The 17554-nt window shown below is 45.9% G+C and overlaps 1 protein-coding gene across 2 annotated transcripts in view; it reads left to right on the forward strand.

Moving 5' to 3' along the window:
* Ephb1 (EPH receptor B1) overlaps positions 1 to 17554 on the forward strand; it is a 402826-nt gene that overhangs the window by 329896 nt on the left and 55376 nt on the right. For both annotated transcript variants that reach the window (XM_063249038.1, XM_063249037.1), the window contains one exon: positions 2231 to 2353. In XM_063249038.1, coding sequence (XP_063105108.1) covers positions 2231 to 2353 — 123 coding nt within the window. The remainder of the gene's footprint in view (positions 1 to 2230; positions 2354 to 17554) is intronic.

Below are 17554 nucleotides of genomic sequence, written 5' to 3' on the forward strand. Positions count from 1 at the left end.
TTGCATGTCTGTTACTGCGTGCACCTCCAGCACTTCTCCAGTGCATATTGGCTGGCTTCCACCTACAGCATCTGTGTGTCTCTGCCTGAGTGTTTCTCCGGCCTCAGAGCTTTCAGCCCACTTGCACTGCAGGTGGAGCAGCCCCTAAACAATGACAGATGAGAACAGGTGTGGGAATGCCTCAGCTCCTTTACCCTACGATGGGCTAGCTCTGAAGCTTGCAGACACCTGCACGGGCTCCCTTTCTCAGCCTGTTTCAGTGACCCACCATGGCCAGTGGTTTAAGAACATACTTCATGCATGCTACCTTCCTTTCCCTATCTTAATTCACTTCGTAGGATTGCCCCCCAGATAAACCACTTGCTTTTGAAGCCCTATTTCATGGGTTGTCTCTAGGAACCCAAAGTGAGCCCAGGGAAGCCTGGAAATGACATCTGGGTTTCTGACACACTATCAGTCTGGCTCCACTCTTTCTTGCTCTTTGCTTGTTCTGCATAACAAGTAAGAAATAAATGATGCCTGTCTGTTTTGGCCTTTGTCCAGTGACTCCCTCTCTGGCTCTCTTGTCTCTGTCTTTCTGTGTGTCTCTCTTCCCCAATGTCTCCCCATGTCCACTTCTTAATGGAACATTCTAGTTAAAGTTAAGGATATTTCTATTTGCTGTGTCCAAATCAAATTTTAATTATTTCATTCTGTAGTCAATGTCATCTAAAAGTTTCCCAGGAGCATTCTAAAATGATGTTAACCATTGTAAAACCAACACTCAACATGCCAGGAGTGATTTCATTAATTACTGGGGATAACTCGGTAACTCGTCTTCCAGAGAAAGCCATGTTTTTGAGTAGGCTACTTGGTTTGCTAGCTTAAAAGGAACAGTCTCCGCTGAATTCTTTGCTGTATCTTCCTTTCTCCTCTGAATTATACTCTAGTCCAGCATTTCCAGTTCTTGCCTGACAGGATGACTGAGGCAACATCAGTTTAGGAGAGCACCAGAAATTTGGGGGTGAAAAAATGTCAGAACAAGAGCATGTGTGGAGGGTGGGGAGCAGCAGAGCAGAAGCTGCAGGACGGAGCAGGGGTGAGTGTGGCACTGAGATGGCACCTGAAGTCCAGCCTTAGCCTGGGCTCTCAGCCACTGTGCATGGAGCAGGGTGGCTTTTTCTGACCCTCTTGCCCCTACTGACTTGACTTCTTTATAGGTGACACAGCAGCAGCTGGTCGAGAAATCTGCCCTTCACAAGGGTGTGACACTAGCCTTTGCTTTCAGAGTCCCCACTTTTCTCCCACCCCTACTGCCATGGAAACAATGTTGACAGTTCACATAATGACACAACACATGAGTTGAAAAATTATATTGTGAATGAATCCATTTGTTCCTTGGGTTCCATTTACCTTTTTGTCCCCTCTCCTCTACATTCCGAATGCATTTTTTCTGTAATGATGATTCTCTATTTTGTCCCCAAGCACACCTATCTATCTTGCCACTGTGTATATCACTGACAAGGTACATATTCCCACGTATCCCTCATCTACCATTTTATTTGTTTTTCATACTTCAGTGTGTCTGAAGGCATGGGGTTCAATTACCATTTTTCTTTCATTTCACCTCATTTTTTTCAGTGTAGACTTTGCTCTTTTTTCTTTTTTAATATTGTTAGTATTTTTAAAGCTTTTCTCTTCATATTTTCTCTTTTGGGGTGCTGTCTTGCCACGTCAGTTTTGACAGTTTTCTAGCAACAATTTCTTTCTAAAACTCTGTTCTCATCCCCTTTGTGGTCCTGGATCACAGCCGTTGGTATAATCTTAACAGTGGCCTCCACTCAGGAAAGTGATCAAATTGATAAATATTGATATTTACCCTTCCATTTCACCAACACTTTTCTGCTAATGTATTTGGTTGGCATCAATTAGCTTCTTTGCTTCTGTGAGCACCCCATGTGGGAATTGGTCCCGATCTGTCATGTATAAGTAATCTCCTCTACATTTCATCAAGTACTCAGACAGAGAAGAAAATATGGAGGAGAAGTAGAGGGCAGAGAATCAGATTGGAGTGACTCAGAGGAAAGGGGAGTAGGGGTGCTCAGCAAGATGAGGCAGGGCAGAGGATGGCTGCAGCCTGATGTGTGAGATGGTCCCTCCTGGGAACACAGCCAGTGCAGGGACGCCAGCAGTACTTAATGGCACCTCTGTTCTCTGTGGGATGTTAACCCTGCTTATCTCCTCCAATAAGGCTCCCCAGGGATGAAGATATACATTGACCCCTTCACTTATGAGGATCCCAACGAAGCTGTCCGGGAGTTTGCCAAGGAGATTGATGTATCTTTTGTGAAAATTGAAGAGGTCATTGGAGCAGGTAAGGCTCTCCTCTCCCCTTGTCTGTCTTCTTGGGGTCCAAAAGTCTTTTCATTCTTCTAAGTGTTCTCTTTCAGTATCAAAAATCACTCCATTGGGAAGAAAGCTTCTACCTTTTGTCTCCTCAGAAGATGAATCTAAACCATTTACAATCCATGTGTAGTAGAGTGAGGACATCAGGGTCTTTAGTCTTGATTATAATTGTTACGCTTGACTAGTGTTACAGAAGTGTCAGCTGTAGTTTTCAGAGTTTCAGGAGTAGCTCTGAAAAGGAGCCATAAAATGAAGATACAGAGAGAGATATGGGGCTCCTGGTCAAGATGATTTTGAAAAAAACAAACCATAGAAGCTGGATCTCATATCCCACTCCCTGATGGTGATACTTCAATGACTTTGGATCAAGATTTCTTGTCATTTTCAGTTCTCCTCTTTCTAAGTATGTGCATTTGAATCGAGACTGAACAGAAATTTAGCCCAGCAAAACCTAGCTGCTGAGATGTTCCCAGAAAATGACACCTAAAGTCTCATCCAGAACTGTCATCTTTCTTTACTGGACTGGTGTTTGAGTGATTTTAGTAATGGACTCAAGCCTTATTATTGTAAATTAAATAAAATATGGCCCAATATTATTACTTTCACTCACTTTTCTGCCTTTTATGAATCTTTTTATAGGCTATGTCTGTTTTCTACAATGCTATGTCTGTTTTCTACATGCCTTGTCCTTCTCCTCATTTCTTATTAGTCTCTGTCCAAGGTCTCTTCACCAATATGCTGGAAAGACGGCATCTTCTTCTTCACTTCTAGGTCTAAAGCACTTTATTTATGTCACTATTTGGAGAATCACGGAGTGGCATCTCACAATATTTTAACTCAATAAAATATGTTTAGTTAAGACTTATAGAAAGCCACTTCATATATTATCTTTAGAGGGAATGTCACCATCCTTCCACTCAGTGCCTCTCTTAATGCACTGAGGGGTCAAAAAGCCATCTGTGAAATTGGCAGCTGCATTTGAAAGCTTTCCTCTTAAGCCCACCATTTTCATACTCTGATTCCCTCTAAAAGAGCTTTGTCCTCTTTTGGCATCACTGGGGTGGGCTCTGGGACTGTCCCTGTCACAACACACCACTGCCAACACCAGCCACTCAGAAGTTCCAGCCAGCCAACCAGACTCTTCTCCACAAGAGCCTATGTATACTTCCCCGACTGTCATTAAATATGTTACAGAACCATGACTTCCACTTCTGGTAGATAATTTGCTACTCCTCCCTAGATGCCGACATATTTAAGGGCCGTGCCTTGGAAGGCTGGGTATCAGATAAATTGGATTACTCTTAGGGGCTCAGGTTTCTCCAGTAAACTTAAAGGAGTGTTGGGAAGGCATGCTTTCAGCCCTGCACTCTGTTTGCCCGCATTATTAATTGTTGTTATGGCTTGTGGTAATGGTGTTCGTGATTTTAATGTTGTTATTTATGTTGTGTGCTTACAGTGATGTGTTCTGGACTGTATTTCATCCCAGAAAGCACACATCATTCCGCCTACTGCCTTTATCAGGGGAGGAGTAAAGAGCCTTCTCACTTTATGACCCTACCAGGCAGTTACAATTTGGGGTGAGCTCACCAACAGCTGGATGGCCATAAAGGGACAATTAATGGTCCTGCTCCATCTTCACCTTCCATTTGCATACAGCATTTGTCAGCACTGCCATATTTGTGTGTTCTGATGGGAGGAGGAGCTGTCCCCTCTGTGGCTCATGCAGTCATGAGGAGAAATGCACTTAGCAATTTATGTGGTGCCCAGCAGCATGGTGTAAAGATCTCTGCCCAGTTATTGCCAAACACCCTCTACCAGAATCTCATCTCCTTGTGATCCAGAACCATCCATGACTAATCCATGTGGATTCTAACTCCCTGCCCATAATCAGATGCAAATGTAGCATAGGACATTCCTAGCTGGAGTTAATCCTTTTCCAATTCATTTTCTCTCTACCCTCACTCTCCCTGCCCCCTCACCCTGACTCCACACTGTGTTGAAAGAGCTCATGTGAAGGTCAAATAAAAATATTTTTTCCAAGGTAAGATTTATGCAAAATGGTTGCCAGCATTTCTTTTTTAACCACTTAGAAGATTTGGAGAAGGAAGATTTGGAGCAAGGAGCAAAAACTTAGTTGCATTATGGTTAAAAAAGAATGAAAACAAGCATCAGAAGTTATTTTTCTTTGTTTCCTTCCTTTCTTCCTCTCCTCCTTCAATCTTTCACTCCTTTGTTTCCTCAACAAGCTTTTGCTGAGTCCTTCCCACATACTGATGTGGGGCTTTCTTTGTCTAAAGGTCTGACAGTCTTAGTAGGAAATGGTGGGCCAGTAAAAACGAATCACAATTACCAAATAGATATGCAAAGAGCAGGGCCAGCATAGCGTTCATCTTCTTGTTCTGCCCAAGGCTGGAGGATCAGGAGGTCTCTGCAAAGATGACCTTTGGCCTGAACTTTCAAGGATGAAAACTAGTAAAAAAGGAAGTTTCTATGAACATTGGAAAGAAGGACATATTGATGGAAGAAGAAAAATAAATAAATTAAGGAGGAAAATGATCATAACCTTCCTGCATAGCATGGAGGAGCCAGTCTATGATAGGGTGTCGATGTCGCTCCTGGCCGGCAGGAAGGACACACGACAAAGTCTGGCAGTGGACAACCTTTTCTTTTATTTTTCTTCTCCGTACAGCCTGCCCTGGGATCGCTCCCAGCCGAAGCCTCCTTTGGTCCGCTCCCCGCGGCTCCTTCTGGGCTTCTACTTCCGGGCTTCTTCTTCCCCCCCAGGGGTGGCACCAGTATATATACGGATACAGTGTCCAATCATGTTAAAGTAAGCAAGGCAAGCTGATTGGCTAACATCATCAGTTGCCAGGCAGACTATATTGTTGAGCGGGTTGCTTACGCGGTAAGCAGGAAACTAACGTGCTTGATGGGAGGGGTAATCTACCTCAGGCTTTACTCTTTACTACAGGCCTCACGTCCGCCAAGTGAGGCGACCGGGCTCGGGGCTGCGGCTCCCAACATCTCCCCCTTTTTTATTTTTTTTATAAATGTGCGCATCGTAGCCCCTCCTGGACTGGGTGCAGAGGCTTATGCCCTATGCGTAGGCCCACCGTAGGTCCTTGGCTTAGACCCTGGTCGGCCGTCCCATGGTCTGCCAAGGCCCTGAGGCCCTCGTCCTTTTTCTAGGGCCAGGCACAAACTGGACGGAACCTGGATGCACACAAGCTTGCACTCATTTCCTCTCCGTAAAGAAATCCCCTCGGAGAGAAATTTAGACCTGGGCAGCATCTAGCAGTCCAGCGGCTTACGTGCAGGATGGGGTAGGGCCTGGCTTAGGTTGAGTTGCACCGGGGGAGTACGCTCTTACCCGTCATTGACTCTCCTACCCAGCTATGTCATAATTTTTTAGAGGAGGAGTGTGGGAAGCTCACCACCCCTAGACTCGGTCGTAGGCTAGGCGAGCGAGCCATGCATATGCCTGAGGATCTTCTTGTCCATTTCGGGCTACCGCTATTTCTATTCATCTTGTTGGTTGGTCTGTGATGGATCTCCGGTAGGGCAGGTCTGATCTTCAGTCGAGGGCTTTGTCGCCCGTGTCAGTCTCTCCGGTACCCACAGTGGTTCTCGTCCCGATTCCTGTGGGAAAACACAAACCGCGCCTCGGTTCCAGCTGACCACTGGATCCGGGCCCATCCATTGTCCTGTCAGGACATCTTTCCACTTCACCCACCCTTTATGGTTGGGGGAAGGGTTGCAGTGCTCCACGGCTGGGGAGCAATTATCATTATTTAAATTTAAAAAATTGTGTGTGAATAGTGCCATGGATAATCGTGCCTTTGGGGCCAGGCCTTGGCCTACTCCCCCTTTTTGTTTTTGTAAAATTTCTTTGAGGCTTCTATGAGCCCTCTCAATGATTCCTTGACCTTGGGGATTGTATGGGATACCATGTTTTAATTGAACCTCCATCATTTTGCAGAACTCATTGAAGGCTTTGCCTATATAGGCTGGTCCATTATCAGTTTTTAATATTTTTGGTTTGCCCCATGCGGCCCAAGCTGCCAGGCAATGATTGATCACATTAGACACTTTTTCACCTGTTTCTGCTGTTGCGAATATGACGTGAGAACAGGTGTCTGTGGAAACATGAACATATTTAAGAGTCCCAAACTCCTGTATATGTGTGATGTCCATCTGCCAAACATCACCAGGGATCAAACCTCGAGGGTTTACTCCCATCGGTATGGCAGGTTTGTATGTGGCACAGGAGTCACATAGTCGTACGATATCTCGTGCATCTGCTCTGGAAACATGGAAATGGTTTGCTAGTGTCCTGGCATTGACATGAAACTTATCATGGAAGGCACGGGCTCGCTCGATTGGTGTTAGTAAGGTAAAAATCCATAACGGACGAGTGGCAGTATCAGCAGCCGCATTCCCCTGTGCCATGGGCCCCGGCAGGGATGTATGTGCTCTTATGTGGGTGGTGAAGACCTTATGGTGTCTGTTCTGAAGCAATGTCTGGATAGACAGGAACAGCCCAGCCACTGTGGAAGTGGATCTAATTAAACCGGCAGTCTCAAGCACTTGCATAGCATTGACCACATACCTAGAATCGGAGACAATATTAATGGCTTCTGAGAACCGTTCAAGAATCATTTTAACGATCTGCAGTTCCACCACCTGAGGCTGATCAGGTTCAAATTGTATGGTAACTGGGGGCTTGCCTAGGATCACATAGGCGCCTATCCCCGTCTTGGAGCCATCTGTGTATATTGTAGTTGCTGGGACTAATGGCTCAGAGGCAGTAACCTTTGGAAAAATTATAGGGTGCTGAGTGACAAATGACAAGATAGGGTCTTTAGGGTATTGATTGTTTATATCCCCATGGAAAACACATCTCAGAATGGCCCATGTATCTATGCAGGCAGCCAGGGTCTTGATCTGGCTGGCGGTATAGGGTACTCGGATGGCTTGTGGTCCTGAGCCAAAATGTTGGACAGCTCTATCATGCGCCTCAAGGGCCAATGAAGCGACTGCCTCCGGGTAATGCTCTATGACTTTTGCAGGTGAGACCTTAGGGTGTATCCACAGTAATGGTCCTTTCTGCCAAATCACCGCTGTGGGCTGTAGACTAGTCTGTAGCAAACAGACATCAAAGGGTCGCCCTGGTTCAATTCTGTGTAAGGTAGCCCCACCTAAGGCTTTTTCCACTCTCTGTAAGGCAGCTCTTGCCTCAGGAGTGAGCCTCCTGTGGGAGGCTATATCTGGGTCTCCCTTTAGAAGGTCGAACAGGGGTTTGAGATCTGAATTTGGTATATGTAAATATGGCCTAATCCAATTAATGTCTCCCAATAGCTTTTGCATGTCATTTAGGGTCCTAACGCCATCCGTCCTAATGGTGACCTTCTGTGGAGAGACTAGCATAGGGGAGATTTTCGCGCCTAAGTAGGTCACCATTTCTCCTCCCTGAATCTTGTCGGGGGCAACATGCAGATTAGCTTGTCTCAGGGCCTCGACCAACTGGCCGAGCATATTATTTAGCATGTCTGGGTCCCTGCCGCTGAGCAAAAGGTCGTCCATGTAATGCACACATCTTATCTTGGGAAAGGATTTCCATAGGGGGGCCAGTAGGGAATCAAGGTAAATCTGACACATAGTGGGACTGTTGGCCATACCTTGGGGCAGCGTTATCCACTCGTATCTGAGATCAGGGCTTTCTTGGTTAATGGTGGGTAAAGTAAAGGCGAACCTATGAGTGTCCTCTGGATGCAGGGGGATTGAGAAGAAACAGTCTCTAAGATCTATAACATAAACTGGCCAGGACTGAGGGATGGCTGAGAGAGCTGGCAGCCCCCTCTGGACCGCCCCCAGGGACTGCATCTGCGCGTTGACCGCCCTTAGATCATGGAGCAGCCTCCATTTGCCAGACTTTTTCTTAATTATAAAAATGGGGGTGTTCCATGGGGAGGTTGACGGCTTAATGTGTCCTAATCTAAGTTGTGTACTGACTATTTCTGACAAGGCTAATAGCTTCTCCTTAGGCAGGGGCCACTGAGGTACCCAAACCGGATCATTTGACCTCCAGGTGATTTTGATCGAAGTGGGTAGGAGAGCTTCTTCAGCGGCCCCTAAGAAAAACCCAGCCCTTGCCTACCTTTTTTGTTCTCTACTGGTATTGGGGATGTCCAACCCTGTAGGGCATTGCCCAAGCCTTTGCCGGGGGTATATCCCTGGTTCCTGAGTATATCCTTAGCCTGGGGGGAGCAGTTTGACGTAAGCGTGACATCCATCTGAGTGAGGATGTCCCTTCCCCATAGAGACACTGGCAACTGCAACACAAATGGTTGGAAATGGCCCTGATGACCCTCCTCATCGCACCAGAACAGGGTTGAAGCACTAACCTGAGGAGCTGACACCATCCCCAGGCCCTGCAGCGTGTTATCTGCAGTGTTGGTGGGCCAGTTGGAGGACCAATCCTTTCTAGAGATAATGGAACGGTCAGCTCCTGTGTCTAGGAGCCCTGTTATATTCTTGCCATTGACCTTAAGTGAGAGCATGGGCCTTTTATCAAGTATTATATGGAGTCCCTCGAAGACTTCCCCTGAGGAACCGAAACCTTGACTTTCTCTAATTTTCTGCTTTGAGGGGAATCTCTTGTGGAGACTGGGGAGCAGCAAGAGCTGCGCTATCTTGTCTCCTTTATTGATTACCATAGTACCCACAAGAGATTGAACCATAATTTTAATGTGTCCTGTGTAGTCTGAGTCTATGACCCCCGGGACTACTATGAGACCCCGAAGGGCCGTGGAGGATCTCCCGATCACCAGACCCACGGAATTTTCGGGTAACGGTCCCTTAAAGGTGGTTTCAACCACTCGAACACCCATATCAGGCACTAATATAAGTCTGGAGGCGACACTGAGGTCCACACCTGCTGACCCAGGGGTGGCCCTTGTTGAAGGCTGCCATCCTGAGCTGTCCTGTCTCTGGAGCGGGGGCCCGCCTGTGAAGGGGGCCCCCTCTGGCCGTTTTTTGGCCCTCTAGCATCTCGTCCACAAATACGGTTGCCCTGAGCATCAAAGACCGACCTACACTCCTCAGCTTTGTGTGATCCCCTCTTGCATCGCCCACAAACATATGGTTCTTTATTCCTAGGGCGAGGCCTAGCATCTGTATTGTTTGGGCAATGACGTTTAATGTGTCCTGGCTCCCCGCAGGCAAAACACCCTTTAGCCTTACATTCCCCTTCTAACCCGCGAGGTCCCCTCTGCTGTACAGCCGCAGCCAGGAGAGCAGCCACTCCCGAGTTGGAGAGCGGCCCCCCTATCTCTCTACATATCCTAATCCAGGCGTTGAGGTCCTTGTTCTTATGAGGAGCTATCGCTGCCTTGCACTCCTTTGTACATTGCTCAAAAATCAGCTGCCTTACCAGCGGTCGAGCCACTCCCGGATCAGAAAATATCTTATCGGCAGCATCTTGCATTCGGGCCACAAAGTCAACAAATGGCTCTGTGGTACCCTGAATTATTTTTGAAAGACACAAGGAGGCTGTTCCGGCACCACTTACCTGCTTCCAGGCGCGGAGTCCTATGGCGTTGATTTGTTCATAGACAGCGCCGGGGAACTGAGTCTGATCATCAGCGTGCCGACCTTCTCCCATAAGCATTTCCTTGTTCCACCCCCGGTTTCCCCGACTGGCGTTTCTCTCAGCCTGCTCCGCAGAGAACTCTGCGTACCAGGCTCGCCAATCCAGGTAACTACCCGAGGGCAGACACGCCTTTGCCAGCTGAATCCAGTCCGCGGGGGTGAGGGGCCCAGAAGACAGGTTCTCCAGCATGGCAATGGTGTAAGGCGCAGTCGGCCCAAAGGTTGTAACTGCATTTTTAAGTTCTCTAATCTGCTTTATCTCAAAAGGCTCCCATGCATTACGTCCCTGGCCCATAGCTACTTGTACAGGAAATATCCCGTAGGGGCCACTATCTATCCCAGGTGGTGGATGTACCTCATGAGACAAACGTCCCCCCTGCCAAAGCCGCCTGTAAAAATACCGACCCGCCGGCGGCGGAGCATAAGACGGCGGCCATGATTGGGCGGAAAATGGGGGCCCGTGCATCACTTCCTGTTCTGGCGAAGGGGAAGGGAGCTCCCGGGCGGCCGCCTCGCGGCGAGGGATCGCCTCCGGGAACAGCCCCCAAGGTGGGGCGGAAGGCTTCGCCTCCCTCTCGCGCCGGGGAGCACTCAGGAGCTCTCTACTCCTCCGCAGACCAAGTTGAGCGGAGCGCAATTCACGGCGCAACGCTGGGAAAGAACCCTGCGACTCCTTATCGAGCGACTTAGGCTCCTGACAGCTGGTCTCTTTGGCCTCCTTGCCATTCAACTTTCCCTCGTCCTCGGAGTCAGATGACTCCGAGGCTAGAGCCCCGTCCTTCTCCTTAGCATCTTTGTTCCCCTTGACGGGCCCCTCTCCGGAGCTCCCCGACTGGGCCTGCTCAAATACCCTGCGTACTTTTGTAAGCTCTTGAGAGCTTTCTCCACAACCACCCTCGCTCTTAGTGTTGCTACCTAGCATGTTTCCCATCTTTTAATATGTTACTCACCGCGTGAGGCCCAAGGAATCCGCCACTTACGCGTGAGCCTGAGGGGAGTCTAAAAGCCCTGTAGGTGCGCGCCACCCAGAGCCCAGGCTTATCCCCAACTCACCTGTCTCGCAGCTCTGTACTGGAGCGTTGTCCGCTGTCACGTCTCGGGGGTGATCAGTCCCCGTGCGGGCCACCAAATGTCGATGTCGCTCCTGGCCGGCAGGAAGGACACACGACAAAGTCTGGCAGTGGACAACCTTTTCTTTTATTTTCCTTCTCCGTACAGCCTGCCCTGGGATCGCTCCCAGCCGAAGCCTCCTTTGGTCCGCTCCCCGCGGCTCCTTCTGGGCTTCTACTTCCGGGCTTCTTCTTCCCCCCCAGGGGTGGCACCAGTATATATACGGATACAGTGTCCAATCATGTTAAAGTAAGCAAGGCAAGCTGATTGGCTAACATCATCAGTTGCCAGGCAGACTATATTGTTGAGCGGGTTGCTTACGCGGTAAGCAGGAAACTAACGTGCTCGATGGGAGGGGTAATCTACCTCAGGCTTTACTCTTTACTACAGGCCTCACGTCCGCCAAGTGAGGCGACCGGGCTCGGGGCTGCGGCTCCCAACAATAGGGTAGCTCACAAGCACCAAATATGTGCATCTCTCTCCAGCCCATGTTCAGCAACATGTTGGTAATTTGTTGTCAATGTGACAGGAGTATTTACATCATTGGAATTAGCAAATGCTACAAATCACTGGTCTTTCTTTCTTTCTTTCTCTTTTTTTCTTTCCTTCCTTCTTTTCTTGTTTCCTTCTTTCCTTCCTTCCTTTTTTGTTTTTGGAAAGTTAGGTGTAGGGATTATGGTCCAGTACAGACACACAGTGCCACTCAGTGAGCAGAGGAAAGAGATTGGCAGTTAAGAAAGACAGGGGGCATGCAGCCCTGAAAGTAGAGGGAGAGGCTTGACAGCAATGAAGGATGTGAGCAGAAGGAGCTGAGTGATCCATGGGGACATGCCATCTTGGATGTGCTGGGGATGAGCAGAAGAGAAGGTTGCTGGGGAGGCCTTCCTGTGGGTGAGTCTGGAGAGCAAGATGCTTGATATGGACTTCATCCTATGGAAAATAGATTTCTAAGTAGGATGCATGGAGGGAGCCAAATCTGATAAATTCTATGTTTGAATGCAGCTGGTAGAGGTTGAGGACAGAAGGTAGGCATGTACTTGAGAGCTAGAAAACAGTTACGGGGCTTCCCTTGGATATAAGGAAAGACTTTGAGATAGCTGATGCTGGGAGGGATTAAGGGTGCAAGGGCAGGCGACACTGAAGTAACTTCATGTCCCAACTGAGTGGTGAATAAAGTAGTGGGCTTGGAGATTGGTGGCGGGGAGAGAAGGCATGGAGGTTATGAACAGAAATGAGGACATCAGACGAAAGGCATCCTGGCATCCAGAATGTGGGGAATGACAGTTGCATGTGTAAAAGCTAATGAAGTAAACTCAGAAAACTCTGATATAAGAGAATTGCATTAATTGCCAGAATGTCTCTTAAAGTTGTTGAAGATGTTGAGCGAGTGAATAGAAATATAGTAATTACGAGCCAACTATGATACCACCCAAGAAAACTAAATAATTAATCTTTATTAATTATTTAATGTCCATCTTTCCTCATGATGTGTACAGATCCATGGGAATGAGAGAGCACACGGTTTTGTTAGTCTGAGACCTGGCCTAATGTGTGGCACTTAATTGCTCAATTAAATATTTGTTGCATATGTGATAAAAGTAGGTCTTTAGGAAAAAATACAGCAGAGATAAAAATTTGGAGAACTTGGTAAAATTTGAAAAAGGAGCAGAGACTAAGGAGGTGGAGAGAGATCATGAATCATTTGATGTACTGAAAGTTGCACAGTAGAGTGAAGAGAAGGTCACTTTTCCTCATTGTCTTCCAGATAATAGAGTCTATTGAGGCCTCTGTAGAAAGAGAAATAGATGACTTTGTATCTTCAGAGATTATCAGTTGTTGTTACCATAGGTCTAATAGAAGTCACCTCAGAGGTCAGTTCCAATGCATTGCTTAGTTTTGATCAACTGGGTCAGTAGAATTACCCAGAGAGTAGCCTGGGGCAGCTATGTGTGCTTGGTGTCTACACTACAAATGGTACTCACGTTGTGCAATGCGCAGCCTGTATAACTTGTATGGTGCAGCATGAGCATGACTTTCCAGGACATGAAAATGTTGAAAGGTAGAGATGTCACAGGAAGGCACTACCCAGGAGATGAAATGCCAGCCGAGTAGCTTAAATAAGAATATGTTTCTCCTCTGATTCTGGCAGCTGTCAGCTCAGCATTTCTACCATGGCTGGTCATGAGGGAGAAGAGACAGAGCTGGGTGAATACAGGTGGAATTCAGGAATGTGCACAATGTACAGATGAGAATAGGGTCACCACATGAGGCTAGCAAAGGCCCAGAATGCTCTTTGGAATAGAGAATGTTTCTTTGGGGATGATTTGGCAGAAAGGTTGTCTGCTGGCCTGAATTCCTAGAGTGTACATAGGCAGTATGAGGGTAGTAGGAAAGGGTTCAGAAGAACAAGCCATGTGAAGGTTTCTAGAAATTATAATTAAAGGGACTAGCATATACTGACACTCACTGTGTCTGGCACCACCCACCATCCTATCCAAGCATTGTCTCATTTAATTCTCCCTAAGTCCTACAAGTTAGAGCTATTGTTTCCATGTGTGTGCACACACATGTGCATATGCATGTTAGTGTGCACATGCTTGCATGTTTACCTGATGAGAAACTTAACTTTCATAGGGTAGCTTGCTGAAGGCTGTGCTACCAGCTGAGATAATAACACAGCTAGAATTTAAATCTGGATGCAGCTGATCTGGACCTTGTGAATGTAACTTCTACACTCACTGCTTTGGATGCTATGGAAAGGAACAATGAAACAGTCATTCCTTCTGATGGTAAACTTTACCTAGTGGTCTGGAATACCCAAGCCTCTTTTCTGGGAGTTATGATACAGTCTTAGAACTCAATAATCCCAGATGGTAGTGCTATAAAGACCATCCAGCACTCCTTAGAGGGAGCGCATTCATCTAGAACACAAATCCTATCTTCTGGTTCTCCTAAATGTGACTGATTATTTACTTAAAGAAGGACAATCTGAACCCAAATATGTTGCATTTTAAATATATGCTATGAATATAATATATATATATATATATATATATATATATATATATATATTCACATCTGTAATACATAGGTGTGCAGTTGTTTGACAACCACAAAGAGCTACAAGAAAAGAGAAATTAATTTTGTCCTCACCATCTGGATATTAGGTGTTGTGGGCACCATGCGTATCAAACAGATTCCAACTCATGTACCTGCTTCAGTGGCTTCAGTTGGTGATAATCATCTGAAGAATTCAGCTTCAAGGCTGAAGATGGCCATGATCCATTAGTAATGCCTATGATCTGCAGGGTGAGGATGTGGTGGAATGTGTGTCATGGTCCTGCAAGATCCCTAGCTTAACCGTAACCTACTTATCTTTTATAGACTAGAGTGTTAAAACTTGCTTGAAATCATTCTTTAAAAGCTAGTTTAAATTTATCCTTTAAAAGTTTCATATCTGATGAAGCTGGAATTAGTAACTAGAAGCTGTGCTTTCCTTCCCCCCCCCCCCAAAGCAGTTTGTGACTTCAAAATGCTGCTTTAAAAAAAAAAGAGCATAATTATATGTGTAGAGTCATGCTGCACACAGCCAATAGCTACTGCCTGAAGTACCTGCTGGCAGGTTGGATGTTTCATTTTCAAAAATTGAAAATTCCTTCCTTCTGATTTTATATATAACAGTTGAGGCGTTTAACACTGCTCAACCAGTCTCTACCTCATTTTTAAGGAAGGTGGGAAAGAGGTATTGTACTGGTAAGGAACTGAAACTTGTAGGAAACAATTCTGCAATTGTGTGGGAGGACATTCATACACTATCCTGAGCCAACAGATTTGAGGACAGTGGTTCTCAAACTTGAGTGAGGCTTCAGAATCACCTGGAAGTACTGTGTTAAAACCCAGATCACAGGGCTCTACCTACTTATTAAGCTTCTGATCCAGCAGGTCTAGTGGGGTTTGGGTACCCACATTTTCTTAGAAGTTCCTAGCTGGTGCTAATAGGCAGGAACCATACTTTGAGAACCATTGGTGGGTGTCATTGGCCCCACTGGTTTGACATGGCACTGAAGCTGCTCATAACCAAATGCTTTTGGGCTATGGGAGAGAACTCAGAATCAGTTTCAACTGTGTGCAACTGTGTACCAAACTCCAACTAGACCAAAATTAGGCTGGCTGCATTTACTGTTGGTAGGAATCCCCATGAACACAATCAACAACTGAAAACCAGCAAAGTCATTTCTTATACGCATCTGTTTTCAAGATAACATTAGTACTTGATTTGTTGAAATTATTTTTAGATATTATGCCTTTATATTTAAATCATTAAAGAATATATGGCCACAATATGGTACTCATATAAAAGGAAAATTTTTAAAAGGTCAAATCCCAGTAAATCAAGGAACCATAAATCTCAAATTCTGGCTCTAACAGTAAAATTTCCATAAAAGAAGACATAGTTTTCTAAAAATAGTACATGAAACTAAAGTCAAAAATTGTGGGTAAAAGCAGTTGTTGGTTCTGTTTGTTATCAGTAATGACAGTATGTCCATTGACTCCCACCTCCCCGTGAGGTAATGGAGGAGTAAGTGTCAGAGACCCCAGGCTGTAGCATCCTGGATTTACCTGGAGGAACTTCCATCCACACTGCTCTGGGCAAAAGGTTCTGGCGTATCTTGGATCAGGCACTTTTAAGTGTCTCAAGGCTGCAGATACCTACTTTCCTTCTCTTATTTCTTCCACTGCACATATTCCACATTCACTCTCTCTCTCTCTCTCTGTTTTGTATTTTTAAAATCATCACTCATGTATGTCTTGGGTCTGCTTGTCATTTACACAATATCATCTCAGATACTTCTCTCAACACCCAGTTAGGAAGACAAAAGAATTTTCACTTCGTACTGTGTGTGTGTGTGTCTGTGTGTGTGTGTGTGTGTGTGTGTGTGTGCGTGCGTGCAGTGATGAGAAAGTAGAGTCCTGGAGAAATAAAGAGAGCAACTAAAGTCAACTGACTGAGATGTGGCTTGGGGCAGACAGAGAGCCTCCCCTTCTATTTGCTTCTTGAGTTTCCCTCCCAACTGCACTGAGGGGATCCTAACTACACCAGTGAACACAGTCTCCCAAGGAGATATAGGCATTAAGTGACTTCCTTTGCAGTTTGTACTTTGAAAGCCTCTTGGCTGGGAGGACATGGGGTCTTTTCTTTGCTGGACAAGAAAGGAGCTAATTTTACACATTCACCATTCTCTATGGCACTGTCAGTGCAGAGCAGATTTCTGAGAGCAGTGACACCACAACCACTGAAGTCACTAACTACAAAGCCATCTCACTTTAGCCGTGGAGAGCATACTTTTATTGCGTAAGTTTTAAAGATCATAATTTATATATCCTGCAGAGAATATGTAAAGCTAAGGTACTAGAAGAACGACATTTGAAAACCAGTCTGCCACAAAGATCAAATGATGAAATAACATTTGCCAATTAGACACCACTTTTTGCAACCACTTCTTCATTTTTTCCTCTTTGTTTTCTTCTTTCTCTCCCCTCATATTGATGGGGCCCATGCTGTTCCAGACCCTGTATTGTGTGTGTGCAAGCTCTGCTTTCAAAGATATTGAGAGAAACTTGCAAACTTAGGGGGGTAGGTATAAAACACTTGAAATATCCTTTTGAAATATGCTGAAATAGACAGTAAAGTTCTCAGCCTTACTGTACCTCAGAATTACTGAGGCAGCCAGTCTTGGCTTCATGAGCCTATGACCACTGTGACTGTAAGGCCCTATGTTCAGAAAGACAGATGCTTAGTTTAATGCTCTGCTATTACAGTACTGAAGCTCCTCATAATTTCTGAACAAGGTGTTCTGCAGTTTTGTTTTGCACCAGGCACTAGATATTATACAGCCAATTCTACAGGCAGTTTTTGAATATGTCAATACCCAGGTGGCACCCAAGCCAGTTCATCGGAATCTCCAGGTGAGACCCAGGCTGCTGTACCCTGTAAGATTCCTCCAGTGACAGCAGAGGGCTGTCAGCTGTGAGAATCACTGCCAGAGAACAGCATTTCTCAACCGGGGTGTTTGTATGTATGTTGTGGGGGACAAAAGATTCATCTGGATTGTTTTCTAAACTCTATATACACTACTGTGTACAAATAATTCTGATGCCTAAATATTCTAATTGTTCCTGACTTTTAGACACTTATGTCAGATGAGTGACATTTATCTTACTTCTACTTTGCTTGCCCTTGAGCTGCTGTGACAGCCACTATGTAGGAATGACATGGACCTATAGAATTAGGGCCTGACAGTTTCTGGATTGAAACTTCCTATCCAGAGTAGAACAACAGGAAAAAAGATGGGCATGGGCCACAGATTTGGCTCTTAGATGGGTGTTTTGGTGAATAGTTTCTTTTTAT

The sequence above is a fragment of the Cavia porcellus genome, unplaced genomic scaffold (genome assembly GCF_034190915.1).
Source record: "Cavia porcellus strain 051 isolate PalLab524CR breed Dunkin Hartley unplaced genomic scaffold, mCavPor4.1 scaffold_5, whole genome shotgun sequence".
In the NCBI taxonomy this organism is placed as follows: Eukaryota; Metazoa; Chordata; class Mammalia; order Rodentia; family Caviidae; genus Cavia; species Cavia porcellus.